Raw genomic sequence first — 17,312 nt, 5'->3', positions numbered from 1 at the left:
AAAGGACTATGTTTTTGCGTTGGCCATAAAAAATCATAAGAAAAGTTTTATTCGAACCCATGTAATTAACTTCACTTTACACCTAATTTAAACTTAAAATATAAATTGTTTTTTTTTACCCTATTGTATAATTATCATCAAGTACAAAATGAAATTAACAATAATACTAAAATGTATCAATAAACTTACACTCAATAAGCAAACTTTACCATCACGCAACATTTATTCTACACCCTCATAAAGGAAAAAAAAAATCTTTTTGACGGATGGGTGGTGATTTTTAAGTTTTGAATCGTCTAACTACGGTATTAATAATTGATTTATGCACCTTTTTTTTTCATTTGATTTCAAGTGTTTTTTTTTTTAGTGTTGAGCGTATTGCCTGCATAAAAGGACTTTTTAGCCCAAGTATGTGTGTAAAACAAACGAAAGGAGAAATGGATTATGCCAATCAAGTTTTTTCATTTGAATTTAAGTTTTTTAACGTTTAGGAGTGTAAGGTTCTAGCCGTGCGATTTTCCCTGGTTGTAGCCGTCCATTTTTGTTTTTGTAATGCCTACGAAACTGTTCGGTTAGAGAGAGACTACAATATGTGAGTGATGAATTAGCCACATAAGCAAACAAGCATATTATCCTTTTTGAATAATCACTCACATATTGTGGTAAACATAATTCATTTGACTGCTCCCTTTACACCTTGAATGAGTAGCATAACATTTATTTTGGTTTTTTATTTTCTAAATGGGTGTAAAGATAATTTACTTATTGAATTGAGTTTGTGAAGGTAATTTAGGTAGCAAATTTGGGTTTAAAAAGACATCGATAGTTTAATTAGAAATAATATGAGTGTAGAGAATAAGTTGAATATGAAAAAAAATTATATGGATTCAAATAAAATTTCTGAAAATTATATTAGATAGAATTTACCAAAAGAAGAAAGTTCCTCCATTAAACAAACCCTGTATGACCATATATGTGGAAGGAAGACCAAACTCAAGCACATACACCATTTCATTTGACTCCCGAGGGATCATATATATATGGCACAATTGATTAACAAGGTTGTTAGTTTTTTCATGTATATATTCTTTTCTCGATCTCCACTTCTTTTTTTTTTGGTTAACAAGTTGTTGGTTTTTTCAAACCGAATCAAACCCTAATTATAATGAATTCTCCATATACCTTTCCTCATATAACGTAAATTAGAATGTTAAATGTTTGGTTACTTTAACAACGTTGGATGAACATGGATATTCATGTACATTCAACTGTGTTATAGACTTGGACTATCTCGATAGGAAGCAACAGTATAAGACTTCAGTTTTTCTTTCGACATTTCAAGTTATTTAATTGAAAATTGAAATTAATTGCAAACATTTCAAAATAATGAAAACTGAAAGTGATATCAAACGGACTCTCAAATAGTCATTTTATAATGCTTATCCACCTAAGACACTCTTATATCTCGTGTATCATATATGTTTCTTCTCTCTCATCGTGTAATAATGAGATAGATAAAAAAAAATGGTTGTGAAACATAACATATGCAAGTTTTTGTCCATCAAGCTATGCTACTAAAAGTTGGATTAAACTCGAGTACTTTTTTTTTTTGGGTAACATAAGGTGGGGTGGATCAACTCAAAGAATTATTACAAATATTTCTAGTCTTAGGGACTCCCATAATATCATCAAATAACCGAGTTGATCCAATCAAATCAGAAGATTCTTGAGTACTTAGTCGTATCTTTAAAAGTAAATCTCACTTTTCCTTCAAAAGTTGCACATATGAATGGATTTGCCTAGCCTAATTTCTCTCTTGTAGCAAGCCATTATTGGAAAAAAAAACTAAATTGGCGTGAATAGCTAGTCTCTAACTTAGAAGAGTGTTTGAGAAAATTTGGGTAAAAAAGGACTTTAAAAGTTGTTTTAGTTCGTCTACCGAAGGCACTTGTAGATAACTGAAGAAACTGGTGGCCTTACTTAAACATTAGGTATCGTATATATCTGACATAATTTAAGTGCTTCCCAGTTAGGAGTCGACACGCATCCATCCAAAAAGCATGCAACTGATGCTTGACGTCCGCTAGGCAATACAATGTAACCTAGAGGCCTAGACATTGTACAGTATTTACTATTTGCCAAAATATTTTTCATGAATGTTTGGTTTTTCGTCGTGCTTACTCACGTATGAAATCCGAAAAGTATGAGCTTCATCTTAAATTTATAATTTAATACTTTAGAGTCAAGAAACGAATCAACTACATAGAATCGAAAAATGGTGAGTCTCTTTTAAAAGTCAATAATTAAATACTTAAAAAAAACAAATCAACTAAAAGGCTAGTCGGTCGGATTCTTTTTCCTTAATTTCTCTACTTTTAGATTTTTTGATTCCTTCATTCTCCAATTTTTGCTAAAAGAAAGAAAATTTATTTCGGAAAAAAATGAAAAAAGTAAATAAAAAATGGATGATGCAGTGGAAAAGCTGGACCGTAGAGTGAAACCAGGCAAAACCCTCGTACGTATGGATGGATGGATATACGATACACAGAACACAACGATATTTAATACATGTTTGTATAGTGAACAGTATTAGCTTGTAGCTACAGGAAAGATAAAACCAAACACCAATACGAACACCCTTTTTTCAAGGGTTTCCATTTTCTTCATATTACCCTCATCTTTTTATCCCTTTTGGTATACCCTAAACACGCAGCCTCCTGAAAGAAAGTTTGTTTACCTCTGATCTTAACCAAGTAGAGAGAGAGAGAGAGAGAGAGAGAGAGAGAGAGAGAGATGGGCAGAGGCAGAGTTGAGCTGAAGAGGATAGAGAATAAAATTAACAGGCAAGTGACTTTTGCCAAAAGAAGAAATGGGCTGCTCAAGAAAGCTTATGAGCTCTCAGTTCTCTGCGATGCTGAGGTTGCCCTCATTATTTTCTCTAGCCGTGGCAAGCTCTATGAATTCTGTAGCAGTTTCAGGTATATATATATCTCTCTCTGTCTCGCTCTCTCTTTCTCGGTACACTGAAAATTTCTATACATTTTTTAATGTTAAGGATGCATTTATTTTACTTTGGATTTACGTATTTGATGAATGTCTGTGGCCTTTTTATTTTATGCCAGTGGCTGTAATGAGAAAAAATAAGTGGGTTTTCCCTCATTTTCTTTCTTCTTCTTGATTCATTCAGCTCAGATGTTGATCCATTCCAAGTAATCACTTTAAGCAAGAAGATGCTCTCTTAATTATCGTTTTTCTCATAATTAAAGATCTAAACTCTTTTAATTTCTCATCTTTCTTAATTTTATTTCTTGGATTTATGTACGTTATAGTAAAAGATAATTCATTAGGTTTTGAAACAATTGATGAATCAAATTTACTGGGTTGTTTGGTGGTTCACAATCTTAATTTTCCTATATAGTTTAAATTGATCTTAGTTTGATCTTTATATTTAATTAGTTTTAAACACTAATTTTCCCAAATTTAAGGAAATGGAGTTCGTAAATCTAATTAATATTGTTAAGTTGTGAAATTGTTAACCTATCGATATATATATGAAACGCTTAAAGTTTCCTAAAATTTAAAAATTTTGATTTCGCTTTTAGTATTTGCTACTTATAATATGTAGGATTCAGCTAATTTAAACAACTTTCCTGAATTGTGAACCATTTTGTAGACAGAATTGGTTTATTGATTTTTTTTTTATTTATTTTTTTTTTATTTTTTTACTATTTTTATGTGTTTGTTTTCTCTACTCTTTTAAAACCAACAAGATGAACACTTCGATTCATGGTGTTTTCCTGAAAAAACAATTAACAAGAAACTTACAGATTCTTTGATCATTTCATTGTCGTCACTTTTATTTTTAAGCTAATGGGAGAGACCAGTAATACACCGGTCACTGTTATGATCCGGTGCCAGGTTAATTTGATGTTTGATGTAAGTTAGATTTTGAGTCTTTATCGGGTTGAGTTCACTTTGTTGGTTTAGGTCCATTCACCGATTATACACATCTGTTTTTTTGTTATCTTTTTATTAAATTTTACTCAATTTTAAAATTAAATATAAAAATTAAATATTGTTTCTCCTTATTCCTGCTCCAAATTTGTATCTTAAAATTTTCTTATACCTCCATCACATATTAACTGTATTAACTAATTTATGTTGCAGGTACTATACACACACACACACACACACACACACTAGTATGGATTTATAAATGTATAGAAGATGAAAATTCTTTGAACTATTTTCATGGATGATAGGAAGACTAATTTTTATTTATTTTTTGTAGATACCTTTGTCACAGGTTATCAACTTATGATATAGGTGTTATATATGATGACATATAGGTATCAAAGCTAGAAAGCACATGTCGTAGAAAATTCCAATTTAAAGTATCAAAATTGTTAGCAATATCAACTTTTATGCCCATGTACCACCAAAAGCCTTTTTGTCCATAATATCGAACCTTTATGAAACCAGCCCAATGCAATTAAAAATACGTTTACCTTTCAAAAATGCTATTTAAGAAGGAGAAGGAATGCGAGTGACAATAGAGCCAAGCCGATATGCAAGAATTTTAGGAATACTTTTGAACAGAAATGATGCTTATAGTTTCTGTCATCAGTGCTCAAGTAATTTGCATATTTTTCCTACTTTTGTTTAATTACTCGTCTACGATTTATGGTGATATGTTTTGGCTAATTGTTTACAACATTACACTGAAAGTACTTTGCAAACATTATGCTTCTTTATATAGTTTTAATTATTATATATGGTTTCAAATGGACATGAAGTCAAGATTTACTAGAAAAATGCCAAGCTAACTTTGGGTTCCAAACTTCTTTTTAAGTAATATAAGAGTTGCCATCCTTTATTTTAGGGTTCGAAGCAAGCAACTAACAATATACATACATGAAACTGAAAACTCAGAGGTTCTCGTTTTTAATGTAGTACTAATCCAAAGTCGCTTTAAGCCAATATATATACGAGGTATACTGACAGACAACTTAGCACTGGATAGTAGCTTATTCATGTTATCTCAACTATTAAATGGTGTTGAACATTGTATTATGGATTAATTCAGTTTAGCAAATGTGTGTGTTGAGATTTAGAAGATTTGTTCGAGGAATTTTCTGTTGATTGTAATTATAAAAATTAAACTGGTTAGGGGTTGAAGGACGGGGAGTGATACCTTCTAATTTTTAGGAGAGGAAAGAAAGTAGGCTTCAATAGTATGTCAAACACTAAGTTGTTAGAGATAGAATCTCACATAAATGGATGATGGGCTTTGTACGAGCTTATAAGCAAGCTGAACTACTCATCCTATTGTTATTGGTTAATTTTATGATGAAACCTCAACTTTCTTCATGGTATCTGAGTATTTTGTCCCACGTGCAAAACTCAATGGTCACGCGTGGTCCAAGTCACCTCGATTGTGTTGTTTATGTGTTAGGTTTGAAAATTTGCCACACATTAGGGGCATATTGGGATAGAATTCCACGTTGATGGGAGGATAAACCTTGCGTAGGTTTATAAGTAAGTTGGATTATTCCCTAAATTACAAATTAGTTTTAGGTTGAAATCTCCACTTTGTTGACAAGCCCTAAGAATTTTGGCTCTCTAACCATGATAAATGAAACACTATAAAAGAATTTGGAAATGACCAATTACAACCTCTAATATGATCTTTTTTCATCTTGACAAATTTGGAAATGGGAAGAAATGGTTTTGGAAGATGGTAGAAAGAAAAATTGGAAGAATTGTAGGATAAAAGTGAGTTTTGTGTGGAAGTTTGAACAAATACATAGGTATTTATAGAGTTTTTTGGGTGAAGTTTGAGTTAAATAATTTTAGCCGTTGGATTTAAATTTGGACCATTAGATTTTTTAATTTTTTATTTTTTTGATCATATTTGATCTCAGCTATTGAATTCAATAAATTTATAAATATAAACTAAAAAAAAAAGAAATTTAAACTGGACCATTAGATCAACCAACAGCCTATTTGAATTATAGTCGTAGGATTAGAAAAAAGAGCCGTTAGGCTCATTAATGCACCAGACAAGCGAGGGACAAGTCCACATGGGTGGGGTTCGGCTACTGCAGCGCCTGGCGCGTGCATGAGTACGTAGGGCTTGGGCGAATAGGTTTCACCTCCGATTTTCCACTCTTACATGTGGAGCACACCACTAATCCATCCCACTTGTTTGGCCGGTATTTGGCCCAATTTTAGCTTCTAACCTATAACCCCAAATTGCCCCAAGGGTTGGAAGGAAATTGGTTTTTTTTGTGGTGTTTGGGGTGGGGGGGGTGGGGGGGGGGGGTTGGTGGGGGCGCGCGGGGGGAGGGAATAGAAGGTAAATTTTAAGACTTACTCCAAGAGTTGAAATTGGTCTACAAAAATATGTGTTTGCATATCTAAAAGTTAATATTTTTAAATTTTTTTGCTCTCTTTTTCTGAATCTACATGTTTTATTAATTGTGGGTTCAATGATCTATTAATTATTCTAAAAGTTTCCAATCCTTTTATTTTTTATTTTTTGTGGTTAAAATGTGATCTTATTGTGATTTCCAATTGTTCATCTTAGCATGATGAAAACGCTTGAAAAGTACCAAAGTTGCAGTTATGGTTCCCTGGAAGCCAACCTACCAGCCAACGAGACTCAGGTAGCTCCTTAAGCTGGAGTACCATATTATGAGAACCAAAACAATCCAACCTTATCGAATCATTTCAATCAGTATTTGTTTGCGTGTATAATATTAAATTTTGTTGATTCGAGAAACCTAGCTAGAAACTGTTGACCTAATGACAAAATTGTATTTAATTTGTCCCCAAGCAGAACAGCTATCAGGACTATTTGACGTTGAAGGCAAGAGTTGAGGTTCTCCAACAATCTCAAAGGTATCACAGTTTGAATGCATAATTTTCATTAAGTAATTTTTCTCAGCTTCCAACTTATTGGTTTGAGGTGAATGTTTTGTGTCCTATATCGTGAAGAAAGTTGAGGTTCTACTATAAAACCAATAGAAATATGGAGAGTAGTCTAACCTCTTATAAGTTCTTGTAAAGTTTATCCTTTTATCGATGTGTGACTCTTTTACCTTCATATCCTCACACATCGTTCTCCAATGAGCTAATATTACCTAATCCTCTATTTTATGTAAAATTAAGTAGATTGATGACGTTTTTTTTTAATTACTATTAGCCTTAAAGTGAGGGAAACAGTTTGAAACTATTAAAATAATTTAGGGTGCAGATTAATGACGTTCTTGAATTAACTAATATTGCAGAAACCTTCTTGGGGAAGATTTGCAACCCCTGAACACAAAGGAGCTTGAGCATCTTGAGCATCAGTTGGAGACCTCTTTGAAGCAAATTAGGTCAAGAAAGGTAATTAATCAATTAATTAACTCAAAGAGTTTTGGTTTCACCTGCTGAAGCATGTTCATGCATGAAACCCTAATTTGTATTTCATAAATAAGGATTACAAATTTAGAAAGAATCATGTATTATTAATTAGTCCTTTTGAAAACACGTGGCTTAACCCTAACAAACCTGGCCCTTCACTCCTTGAGCTATATGTGCTTTTATGTGGATATACTGAGGCATATAAATTTTATAGGTTATCTTCCTATATATGATTAGAATACTAGCTAGAATTATTCATTCCAACTAACACTTCATTGTTATGCATTTTCAAGAGATCGAAATGATTTTCTGATAATTTCTTTTTGCCACTTGTTATTGATCAGACTCAGTTTATTCTCGATCAGCTTTCTGATCTTCAAAACAGGGTAAGTCATTAACTAATCTCGTTTTTGCATTGATCGATACTCTTCCACAATATACGCATGCATGATATCACCTTTCTACGTGTGTGTGTGTGTGTGTGTGTATTTCATATCTGGCCTTGCCTCTTGCTCCTGAGCAGGAACAGATGCTAGTTGAAGCTAACAAATCCTTGAAGAGGAAGGTAAACAAATAAAGCCTTGCATGAATTATTCATCAAATTTATTTAGGGTTGAAACCCTTCAGCTTTTTCCCCAAGTATATGTTTATATACATGTACGTATAATTAAACGTATAGCTGGAAGAAACAAGTGTGCAAGCTCCAGAAGGAATGGCATGGGAAGCTGCTGGCCATGACCACAACTACAACATTCAGCTAACTCGGCTTCCTTCCCACTCAGAAGCCTTCTTCCATCCCTTGGAAGGAAACAACTCCAGTTCCCAAATTGGGTAACAAATTTCACCCTCCTAAAAAATTAACTCCATTAATTATTTTTGTATTAATCAACAACACTTGCTTTTGAAACTTATTTACGATAACATTACTGCAACTCAAGCGTTGTCTCACTTAACCTTTGAAACTCAAATTGTGTTATTCAAAGAGTTAAGTGACACAATTTAAATTTTAAAAGGATTAAGTGATAAATTAGCCTTCTTTTTAACCATTTTTTTCCTTTCTCTCTTTTTCTGACTACTTTGCATAAACTCACTGGTTATGCAGATACACCCATATGGGTTCAGATAATGAAATGAATGTTGGAAATCCGGGCCAGTATGTTAACGGATTTATTCCTGGGTGGATGCTTTGACTTTGATTATGCATATAATATCCATCGTGACATATAATATACATACATACATATATATATATATATATATATATATATATGGAATAAAATTAGCAAGGGATCATGTTGCTCAAGCTATTATTTTATTTTCTGTTATGATCTTATAATTCTATGCAACTTGTAATGATTCTTGAAACAATAAGAATATATATATATATATATGTGTGTGTGTGTGTGTGTGTGTGTGTTTTGTAAGTTGAATAATGTCATTGAAAAACTTCTATGAAATGTATGAGACCTATTTGCATATATAAAGGTTTACAACCCTTCTTTTTTTTTTTTTTTTTTTTTTTTTTGGTCAAACAATAGCTTTATTAGATTAGAAGTTAGATGGTTTTTTAGCCAAAATAGTCCCTGAAAATTGCCTAATTCTCACTATGGTCCCTGAGATATGAAATCAATAGAAGTAATCCTTGAGATTGTCCACCATCAATATTCAATCATTTTGGTCATTTGGTGAAAAATTATGTTAAATAATAATCAAAATGATAAAATTACTCTCAATATAATAAACAATAGGCCAAAATGATTTGACAAAAATTGACGGTATTTTTGTCATTGTATCCTTATTTTATGGAGATTTTTTCACGGAATGAACAAAATGATTGATTGCGGACAAACTCAGGGACCAATTCTATCGATTTCAATTTTCAGAGACCAAAGTGAAGAGTTATTCAAATCTCAAGAACCATTTTTGCTAAGAAGTCATGTTAGGTTAAAGAGTCAATGAGTTCGAACTCAAGTCATGATGCAAAGGCAACTCCTTTCTACCATTTTGGTAAGGGGCCACTTGCTTATATCTGAAATTTGTCAATCCTTTCGGTCACAGTTTGTATCTCAAATTTGCCAATTGCTACTCATTTTTTTTTTTTTTTTTTTTGCATTACTGACACAAAACAAACGCATGAGTACCCAATGTCCTTATGAAACATTGCACATGATCATAATCTGGTTGTAATCTTTTCACAACAGCGAAAAAGTTAATAAAAGTTCAAATCTTTCCTTCACGGTGATCAAAACAATGACATGCATAGAAAACCAAATAATGAGAAACCTTGGGCCTCGGCTCCCAGACTTACTTGTGGGCCCAAAGATTTTGAGAAAGCTTTACCTAGTGGTCAAATTAAACTATTGGTCCTCTCAATGCTCTCAGCCGGGAAAAATTAACTACGGTATCCGGTATCCACTGATATTCTAAAATGATATTTTTGAACAGAATTTTGCCCTCCCTAATGACCCCACATCAGTTATTGTTACCTACTTAAAAGATTGGCTTTAGGTGGATATGATTTCCTTCATAAAGCCCCGTTGAACACATGTTTTTTTTAATTGAGAACCTCCTCCTCAGGGTTGAAAAATGCTTATTGTTGATGGGTGTCGTTAGGGGGTGGCCAATTTCATTGAGAACCTCAAAAACGCATTGAGGGCATGGGTATCGACTATCTAGTTTTTGTGCTAATTAATCTTGGTCAAGGTGAGAATCTATGTGTTAAAGTTTGAAGTGTTTTTATTGAGCTGCAACTTGCGTGAAATAATAAACTAAGAAGATTATAGTGGAATCAGATTTTGCACTTGCAATACAATTGATTTTAAGTGCTAAAATAGATAATCATCCTATGGGAAATTTGGTATTGAATTGTCGTGCTCTTATGCACAATGCACCAAAGCTAGTCTTGTGAATTTGTAATATTTACTGTGAAAAGAATTTATTGTTGATGATTTGTCCCGTTTGGGTTTATTGTGCAGTTTGGATCTAGTCTTTTTTGAGCAAGCTCCTCCTTCTTGTCGTCGATTACTAGTTCCAGATATCGCTGATGTTTAGTGGCCTCGTAGTATTATTATGTAATCAGTATTTTCTTTTGGGTTTATGCCTCTGTGACTCTTCCCAGCCGCCGGAAGGGATGAATAACCGTGGCTTACCACTAGTTGTCCCCCTTTTTTCTTTTTTCTTTTTTCTTTTTTCTTTTTTTTTTAATGTATGCAACAATATATTTTTACACTAAGAGGAAGAGTTCAGCTAAGCCACACAATGGGCAGCCTAATTTAGTATTGAATTCGTCATCCACGAGATTCAAACATAATATCTCTCACTTACAAATAAAGAGGAATACTACCAGATCGTAATAGTGAGTCGCAGTTGTTCTTCTTTTAAGAAGAAAGGAAAAGGAAAAGAAAAAGAGAATTTGTGGGCCATAGAATACAATTTTTTAGCTCTAAGCAATAACATAATATTAAGAAGCAAACACAAAAAACTTAATATATTAAGAAGATCGGCAAGTCAACCTCATTATTTTTCCCAACTTCCAATGGTGCATTAGAACCATAATTTATTCTTTTTTCATGGGTGGGAAACACAATTTTCAACACAACAATTTGGTTTTATTTTTAAAGAGTTTTAACGAAAAACTCACGGTATTATTCACTTTAACGAAAAATTATATTTTTACACTAATAAGTCAATTCTGGTATTATTCACTTTACCCTTTATTTTGTCCTTATCATTAAAACTCAAAATTTTCAAGTCCTTTTCATTAGTTTATCTTTATTTTTAATCAGGGGACAACTTATTTGTCCAGCTTCTTACTTAAAAGACAATGAAAGACATTTCCCTTTCGGAAATTCCAATATTTCAACCGTCGATATCGACATAAAATTAATTTGGATCCCTTCGTTAACAAAAGTGCTTGTCTCTTAGTCAAACTAATGCAACCAAATAGTTGAGAAGACTGGCCATTTGTCTTCCTATCAAAGAAAGATATGTATCAATCCATTATCTTGTAATTTGACCCTGTCTTAAGTCACAATTACACTGATGTGATTTGATAAGGGAAAATGATAAGCATGTACTCATTGGGAAATTACTTTTGTGTACTAATTTTCTTGTACACTCATATTTATTTATAATTTATTTCTTATAAATAAATATAAGTATGCATGAGGATAAAAACGTGCAGAAATCATTCTTGTTTGAATAATTCTGTTATTGATATACGCATAACATATGTTACAGTAATACATGTGGCTGCAATCCAATGATCAGGCTCCTTATAGTTCTCCCAACACGAGATTCAGCAATCACGTTAACTTGCAAATGTGGTTTCAAATTTAGAAAGAATGTCATTTGAGAAACTATTGTTTGGTACACGGCCTCATTGTATAATCAATCCACTTATATTATAGTATCGATCCAATTATGCCAGGTGTTTGTGTTTCAAGAGAGATTTTTCAATGTGAACGGAACATGTGATGGTATACCACGTGTCACTATACAAATAATGAAATATATGTGTTAAAAAGTATATAACTTAAAAAATAAAATTTCTCAAAACTTATATAAAAATACATGATAGTACCATTTGTGTTTCCGTAACAATGAAAAATTTCTCGTGTTTCATCCCTGTAAAAGTAGTTTTTCACTGTTAAACTAGTTTTTCATATATTGTGAAGGCAGCAGCATGCAGCTGTTACCAGGTTTTAGGTTTGGAGTTGGACTGCTTTTATTTTATTTCCTTTTCCAGTCAGAATCTTCTTTTCACCTGAATCGGCCAATCAAGAATGGGGTCAGAAGAAAATAAAAACGACAAGATACCTGACCCTTGTGTGCAAATTGGGTTGAGCCAAAGCCCACGTGAAAACGAAACCCTAATTTAATTAATCGACTGCTGAATGTTGGCAGAGAAAGAGAGGGCCACAGAGGGCAGAGACTAAAACAAAGCCAGAAACACACATAAAAACACATGTACAAGACCTTCCCACTGATCATATTTTTACTTTTCTCTTCAGGTTATTGTTTAAGTACGTGCTTACTCGATTTTTGCCATGGCAGAAAAGCGTTCACCAAAATAGTAACATCTTTGCGATGCATGTGTGTCTCTCTGTTGGTGTTTTACAGTGAAAACAGGACTACACCAGAACAATCAACACTGTATCACAGATTCCTATTTCGGAGAGGTTAATTATTACTTTACCCAACAAAATGCAATATTAATAAATAATATACATAGTTGAGTATAATATAGAAAAAATAATTCAAAACCATTTTTTTTCCTGCATGCAAAGCCCTCGTGAAGAAGTTGCATTTAGCAGGAAGGTTAAAATGATAGTAAATCTAATATTACGTGTTTTAAGTTTCTTAAATAATATTGCATGATTTATTTAAAATATTATCATGTTGGTGTTCTTGTTTCATAGAAGTCCTTTCCCTTCTCTTGATAATTCATTGTTATTTTGGAAAGCAATGAAGTTTTTGGCGGATTTGTTAATTTTGGTGCAATGAATAGTAGTTTTACTTGGTGGGACTTGGTACTTGATTTTGCTGATGCGTCTTATAGAAGAGACCGTGTCGGACTTCCATTCTTCCGTTCGAGGTTATGAGGAGAAAATTGTTGTTGCGGAGGTAGATACTAGCAGTGAAACATGAGCAGCAGAATTATGGAAAATCAATTTTAGGTGACTGAAGCTGGAGAATTCTTAAACTAGAATATATGGTTTTCGTTAATTGTTTTTAGCGGGTATTGGCATAGTCCCCCCCACTTGTCTTACTTTTCCTTTTTTTCTTCATATTATTAATAAAAGGAGAAATTAGGTTCTCATCCTTCCTTTGGCTACTCCATTGATTAAAATCCTATTCATTTTCAATTTTAGATCAAGGTCCTTGGGTATTAATAACATCATTAATTATTTCAATAATATTTTTTTTTATTTCTAAATATATTCATTTAATGTTAAAAATGTTACAATTAGTATATTTATATTTATGACTACATTTTTTATCATATATTTTTAGTTTTAGTTTATACCCATTTTTAATTTGTCATTCTTTTTTAATTTGTACCAATTTTCTTTTCAGTTTTAATTTGTACCCATATGTTAATTTCTTTTTGTGCCCATATTTTTTTAAAGTTTATTTGTGTTTGTACCCATATATTTTTTTCATTTGTACTTTTTATTTTGCTAAATGTACCCATGCTAATTATATGTACCCTATTCATGTAAAAATTTTTAATCTTAAAATGTACTCATTCTTAAATTTACCAATTTGTTAGATGTAAAATGTACATTTTTTTTATATAAAATCTATTCAATTTTTTTTTTTCTAATCCATTTTAAACTTATATGGGTAAATTCTTTTTTCTTTGATTTTAAAATGTATCCATGTCAAGTTTAATCGAAGAAATTTACTAATGTTATTAAGCCTAATATGACACACCCCGACTGAAATCAATGCGTGCTGGCTGTCACGTAAGGGTGACGTAGCCATGTGCACAGTGCGGAAGCAAAAGATCATAATAAAAGTACGAATAAATAAAAACCAAACTACTAAATAAACTAATTAAAGTAATACACTAGATTGAGACTAAGTGTGATAAACATAATCAGAGCACAGAAAACCTAAGTGCAGTCCAGAAGAACGAATACTAAATACACAACACTCAAAAGTGATCCTACATTTGTGATGTTTTGTCAGAACCAGCGTCAAGTCCTCGTGAGCCACCAAAGCGCTTCTAACTAGAACCTGGAGGGGCGCAAAACAGAAAATGTGAGTGGGCAAAAACAAAGCTTTTCAAAATCATTTCATTATCAGAAGTTCTAACCCCTCTCCGTAAAACGTGTATAATTTCCCAGAAAATAGAATATATAAATATGTCACAACCATGCTTAGAGTAGCAACATTCACAAATATGTATATATGTAAGCCATGTCAACTAACTCAGCCCATGATGTAAGTAACCCAGGTAATGTCAATCAATGCAGAAAATATGTCAACCGGAGTCACCTAACGTGACCTGTACGGCTGAATCTAGAGCTCAAATCCACAACTCAATCACTACACCTGCACATGAGTTGGAACCACCTAAAGTGGTCTGTACGACAGAACTGGGTGTAAATAAGTACGTTTAAGTGCTACGATTACGTGAAGACTGTGCGAATAATCGCGGGTCACCTACGAGTTGGAACCACCTAAAGTGGTCTGCTCGACAAGACTGTGCACCTAATTTAGATCCAAGATGAGCGTGTGGTGCGGGAGGTGAACATCACGTGAAGGACTGTGCCCTACTCTAGGCGGGGGAACTAACACCGGGGTGCAGGTTTATGAGCTCTCTATGCATCTCACATAACCACTAATTCACAACCATAATCTATAAACTTACCTGGCACTTACCTGTGCGTCCGCAACACCAATAAAAAAATATGCAACTACTAATGCATAATTAAAATAGGCAAAGACTATGCATGGCATTTAAAACATATAAACATTCAATTTCATTTTTTGGGAAAAACCACAAGTATATAGGTATATACGGAAAACCAAAAGCCCACTCACTGATATGTGGAAGGGTCGTAGCCCCTAAGCCTCGAGTGACTGCGCTCGTCCTCAGGATAGGTCTCACCTATATGTGAAACAACTATAAAAACGTCAATTTAAAGCACATAACCAAAACTAGGTAATAACTTCTCATACAATGCTCAAATGGGGTGTGTGAATACACCAACATGATCTACTCAACCTCACGAACAACCCCATATTTTTAAAATAATTTTTCGAGGCTCCACACGCTGCTACGCGCTGGCGAGTGCACTGACCTATGCGCCCTCCACGCGCGGCCACGTGCCAGGCACACTGACGACGTCAGTCAACGCCGTCACGAATATTCCGTTAAACCCTAACAGATTCCGTTAAAACTAACTGACAGCGTCAGCATATTCTGTCCAAAACTGACGGAATATATCGCCTTCTTCTCCGGCGAAACGCTGGTCGCCGGAAACCTGGAAAAACTTTAAACCCTTCGTTCTCACTCGTTTCTTCACCAAATTTGATGAAACCAGTACCAAATTGAAGCTCTTAACTTGTAGAACATTTCCTTACCTGTTTAAAGCCCCAAATATCACGAGATGTTGTCGGAGAAATTCAAGAAAAATCGGCCAAACTTGCAACTCACAATCCCAACATCTAATTCCACCCAACGAACCACGCCGAGCTTCCTAAGGACCTCACTAAGCTTCCTAAAAGCTTCAAATTCCCTGAAAGTCAATAATTCACGTGTGCATGAACAGTGACCAAATCAGAGATTCTTGGTTCAACGTGAAATCAAAGGATTCCTTACCTGAATTTGGTATGGTTGAACTTGTATGATCCTCACAAACACAAAGGTATCATTTTCCACTTTGATCTGCAACGTTTGCAAGGGTTTTGAACCCCGTTCATACAAGTGAAAAGGAGAGAGAGAGAGAGAGTTCAAGACAGAGAGAGATACATGGGGGAAGGAGATGATGTGGATGTGGGTGAGTGTGTGGTCTAGATGCAACCAACAAAACCACAAAACAATCACCCCAAAATGACAAATAACTACCAAGGGCAAAATCGTCATTTCACACCTATTAATTTTTGGTTAATTTTGATGAATGTACCCATGTTTACACACACACACACACACACACACACACACACACACACACACACACACAATAGTATATTTATATTTTAATATTTTTAATCCCACAAATTATGGTTCTTATTTATTTAAACAACTAAAATTTCTAATTTTTAATTTAATTAAAAAATATAGTAACGTACATAGAAATAAATTATCACATTAATTTCAAGGACCTTGATCAAAAATTAAAAACTAACAAGGTTTCAATCAAAGAATATTCATAACTAAGGACTGTATCCAAAGTCTCCCTTAATAAAATCTAATAGAGAAGGGACGGGCTGGGGGTTTTTGGGTGCAACGGTCTTTTCTCCTTTGGGGGAGATTGGTGCCTCGCACATGACTGTTGAAGAAGATCTAATCTCGCCTAATCTGTCTCTACAAAAAAAAAAAAAAAAATTTAAAAAGTTTTTGAGTACTTCCATATGGGTAAATAATTTTCACACACCTCTCATCTACACATCTTGATCATTTGAAGTGTTCTTTTTTTCATAATTCACTTGTATTTTAACTAAGGATTAGTTTCAAGATCATTTTCATCGAAAATGCTTTCAGCATTGCTAAACACACTTCCAAATAAGCCAAAAAATAAACATTAATGTGCATAATTAGACACAAATGATGTGAAAATCATTTCCTCAGTTTAGGCTTTGCTAAAACAAATAAAAAAGGTCAAAGCTACCTGTTAGTAATGGGTCATCAAATCCTTTTTGAACCCTGCCAATGAAATAGTCAATTTTTTTTAGCACGTTTAATTGTTATATAGAATATAACAAGTCAGTTATCACTCTTCCTTTTTGTTTATAGGCAAGAGAATCTCTCACTTTCAAATTTTTTAATATTTTATTAACTTTAAACTAATATCTTCATATGACATAATTAGTTCTAATCAAATTTATAATGATGGTAATTATGTAGACGTGCATATTCCAAGTCATGGATCAAGAATTGTTTTTCCAAGTCAACTCACGGGTTGTAACTAAAGATGGCAAGTCATAGTCCAAATTTTAAGGCTCTCTCTAGTTACGGAGGACTAAATTTTGTTTCTCTTCATATTTATTATTATTTTTAGCCAAATTTTTGGGACTACATGTTGCCTGCCATCAAGTTAAAACTTAGTCTAGCTCTTTGGTTGGAGACTGACTTTGTCAACGTCAATTTTAAAGCTAAATGTGACCTATAATCCTTGGCGAAGATGACCTAAGCGCATAACTTAAATATTGTATGACATAAAATTTTT

At 33.4% G+C, this 17,312-nt stretch overlaps 1 protein-coding gene across 1 annotated transcript; it reads left to right on the top strand.

Annotated features, from left to right (window-relative positions):
* The first annotated feature begins 2,680 nt into the window (after positions 1–2,680).
* LOC103930356 (agamous-like MADS-box protein MADS2) lies at positions 2,681–8,803 on the top strand. The gene is made up of 8 exons (XM_009339681.3): positions 2,681–2,978; positions 6,590–6,668; positions 6,842–6,903; positions 7,293–7,392; positions 7,755–7,796; positions 7,934–7,975; positions 8,090–8,241; positions 8,513–8,803. The coding sequence occupies exons 1-8, from the start codon at positions 2,794–2,796 to the stop codon at positions 8,598–8,600; spliced, it is 750 nt and encodes a 249-aa protein (XP_009337956.1). The 5' UTR covers positions 2,681–2,793; the 3' UTR covers positions 8,601–8,803.
* Positions 8,804–17,312: the final 8,509 nt, after the last annotated feature.

The sequence above is a fragment of a genome, unplaced genomic scaffold (assembly GCF_019419815.1).
Source record: "Pyrus x bretschneideri cultivar Hongxiangsu unplaced genomic scaffold, Pyrus_bretschneideri_v1 Contig27, whole genome shotgun sequence".
Lineage (NCBI taxonomy): Eukaryota > Viridiplantae > Streptophyta > Magnoliopsida > Rosales > Rosaceae > Pyrus > Pyrus x bretschneideri.
Note: the sequence above shows the minus strand (reverse complement) of the source record. Positions and strands in the feature narration are given on the sequence as shown.

Coding starts and splice junctions, on each gene's coding strand:
- LOC103930356 (XM_009339681.3), top strand. CDS start 2,794: ATGGGCAGAGGCAGAGTTGAGCTGAAGAGGATAGAGAATAAAATTAAC. Junction 2,979..6,589: donor GAATTCTGTAGCAGTTTCAG/GTATATATATAT, acceptor TGTTCATCTTAG/CATGATGAAAACGCTTGAAA. Junction 7,393..7,754: donor AGCAAATTAGGTCAAGAAAG/GTAATTAATCAA, acceptor GTTATTGATCAG/ACTCAGTTTATTCTCGATCA.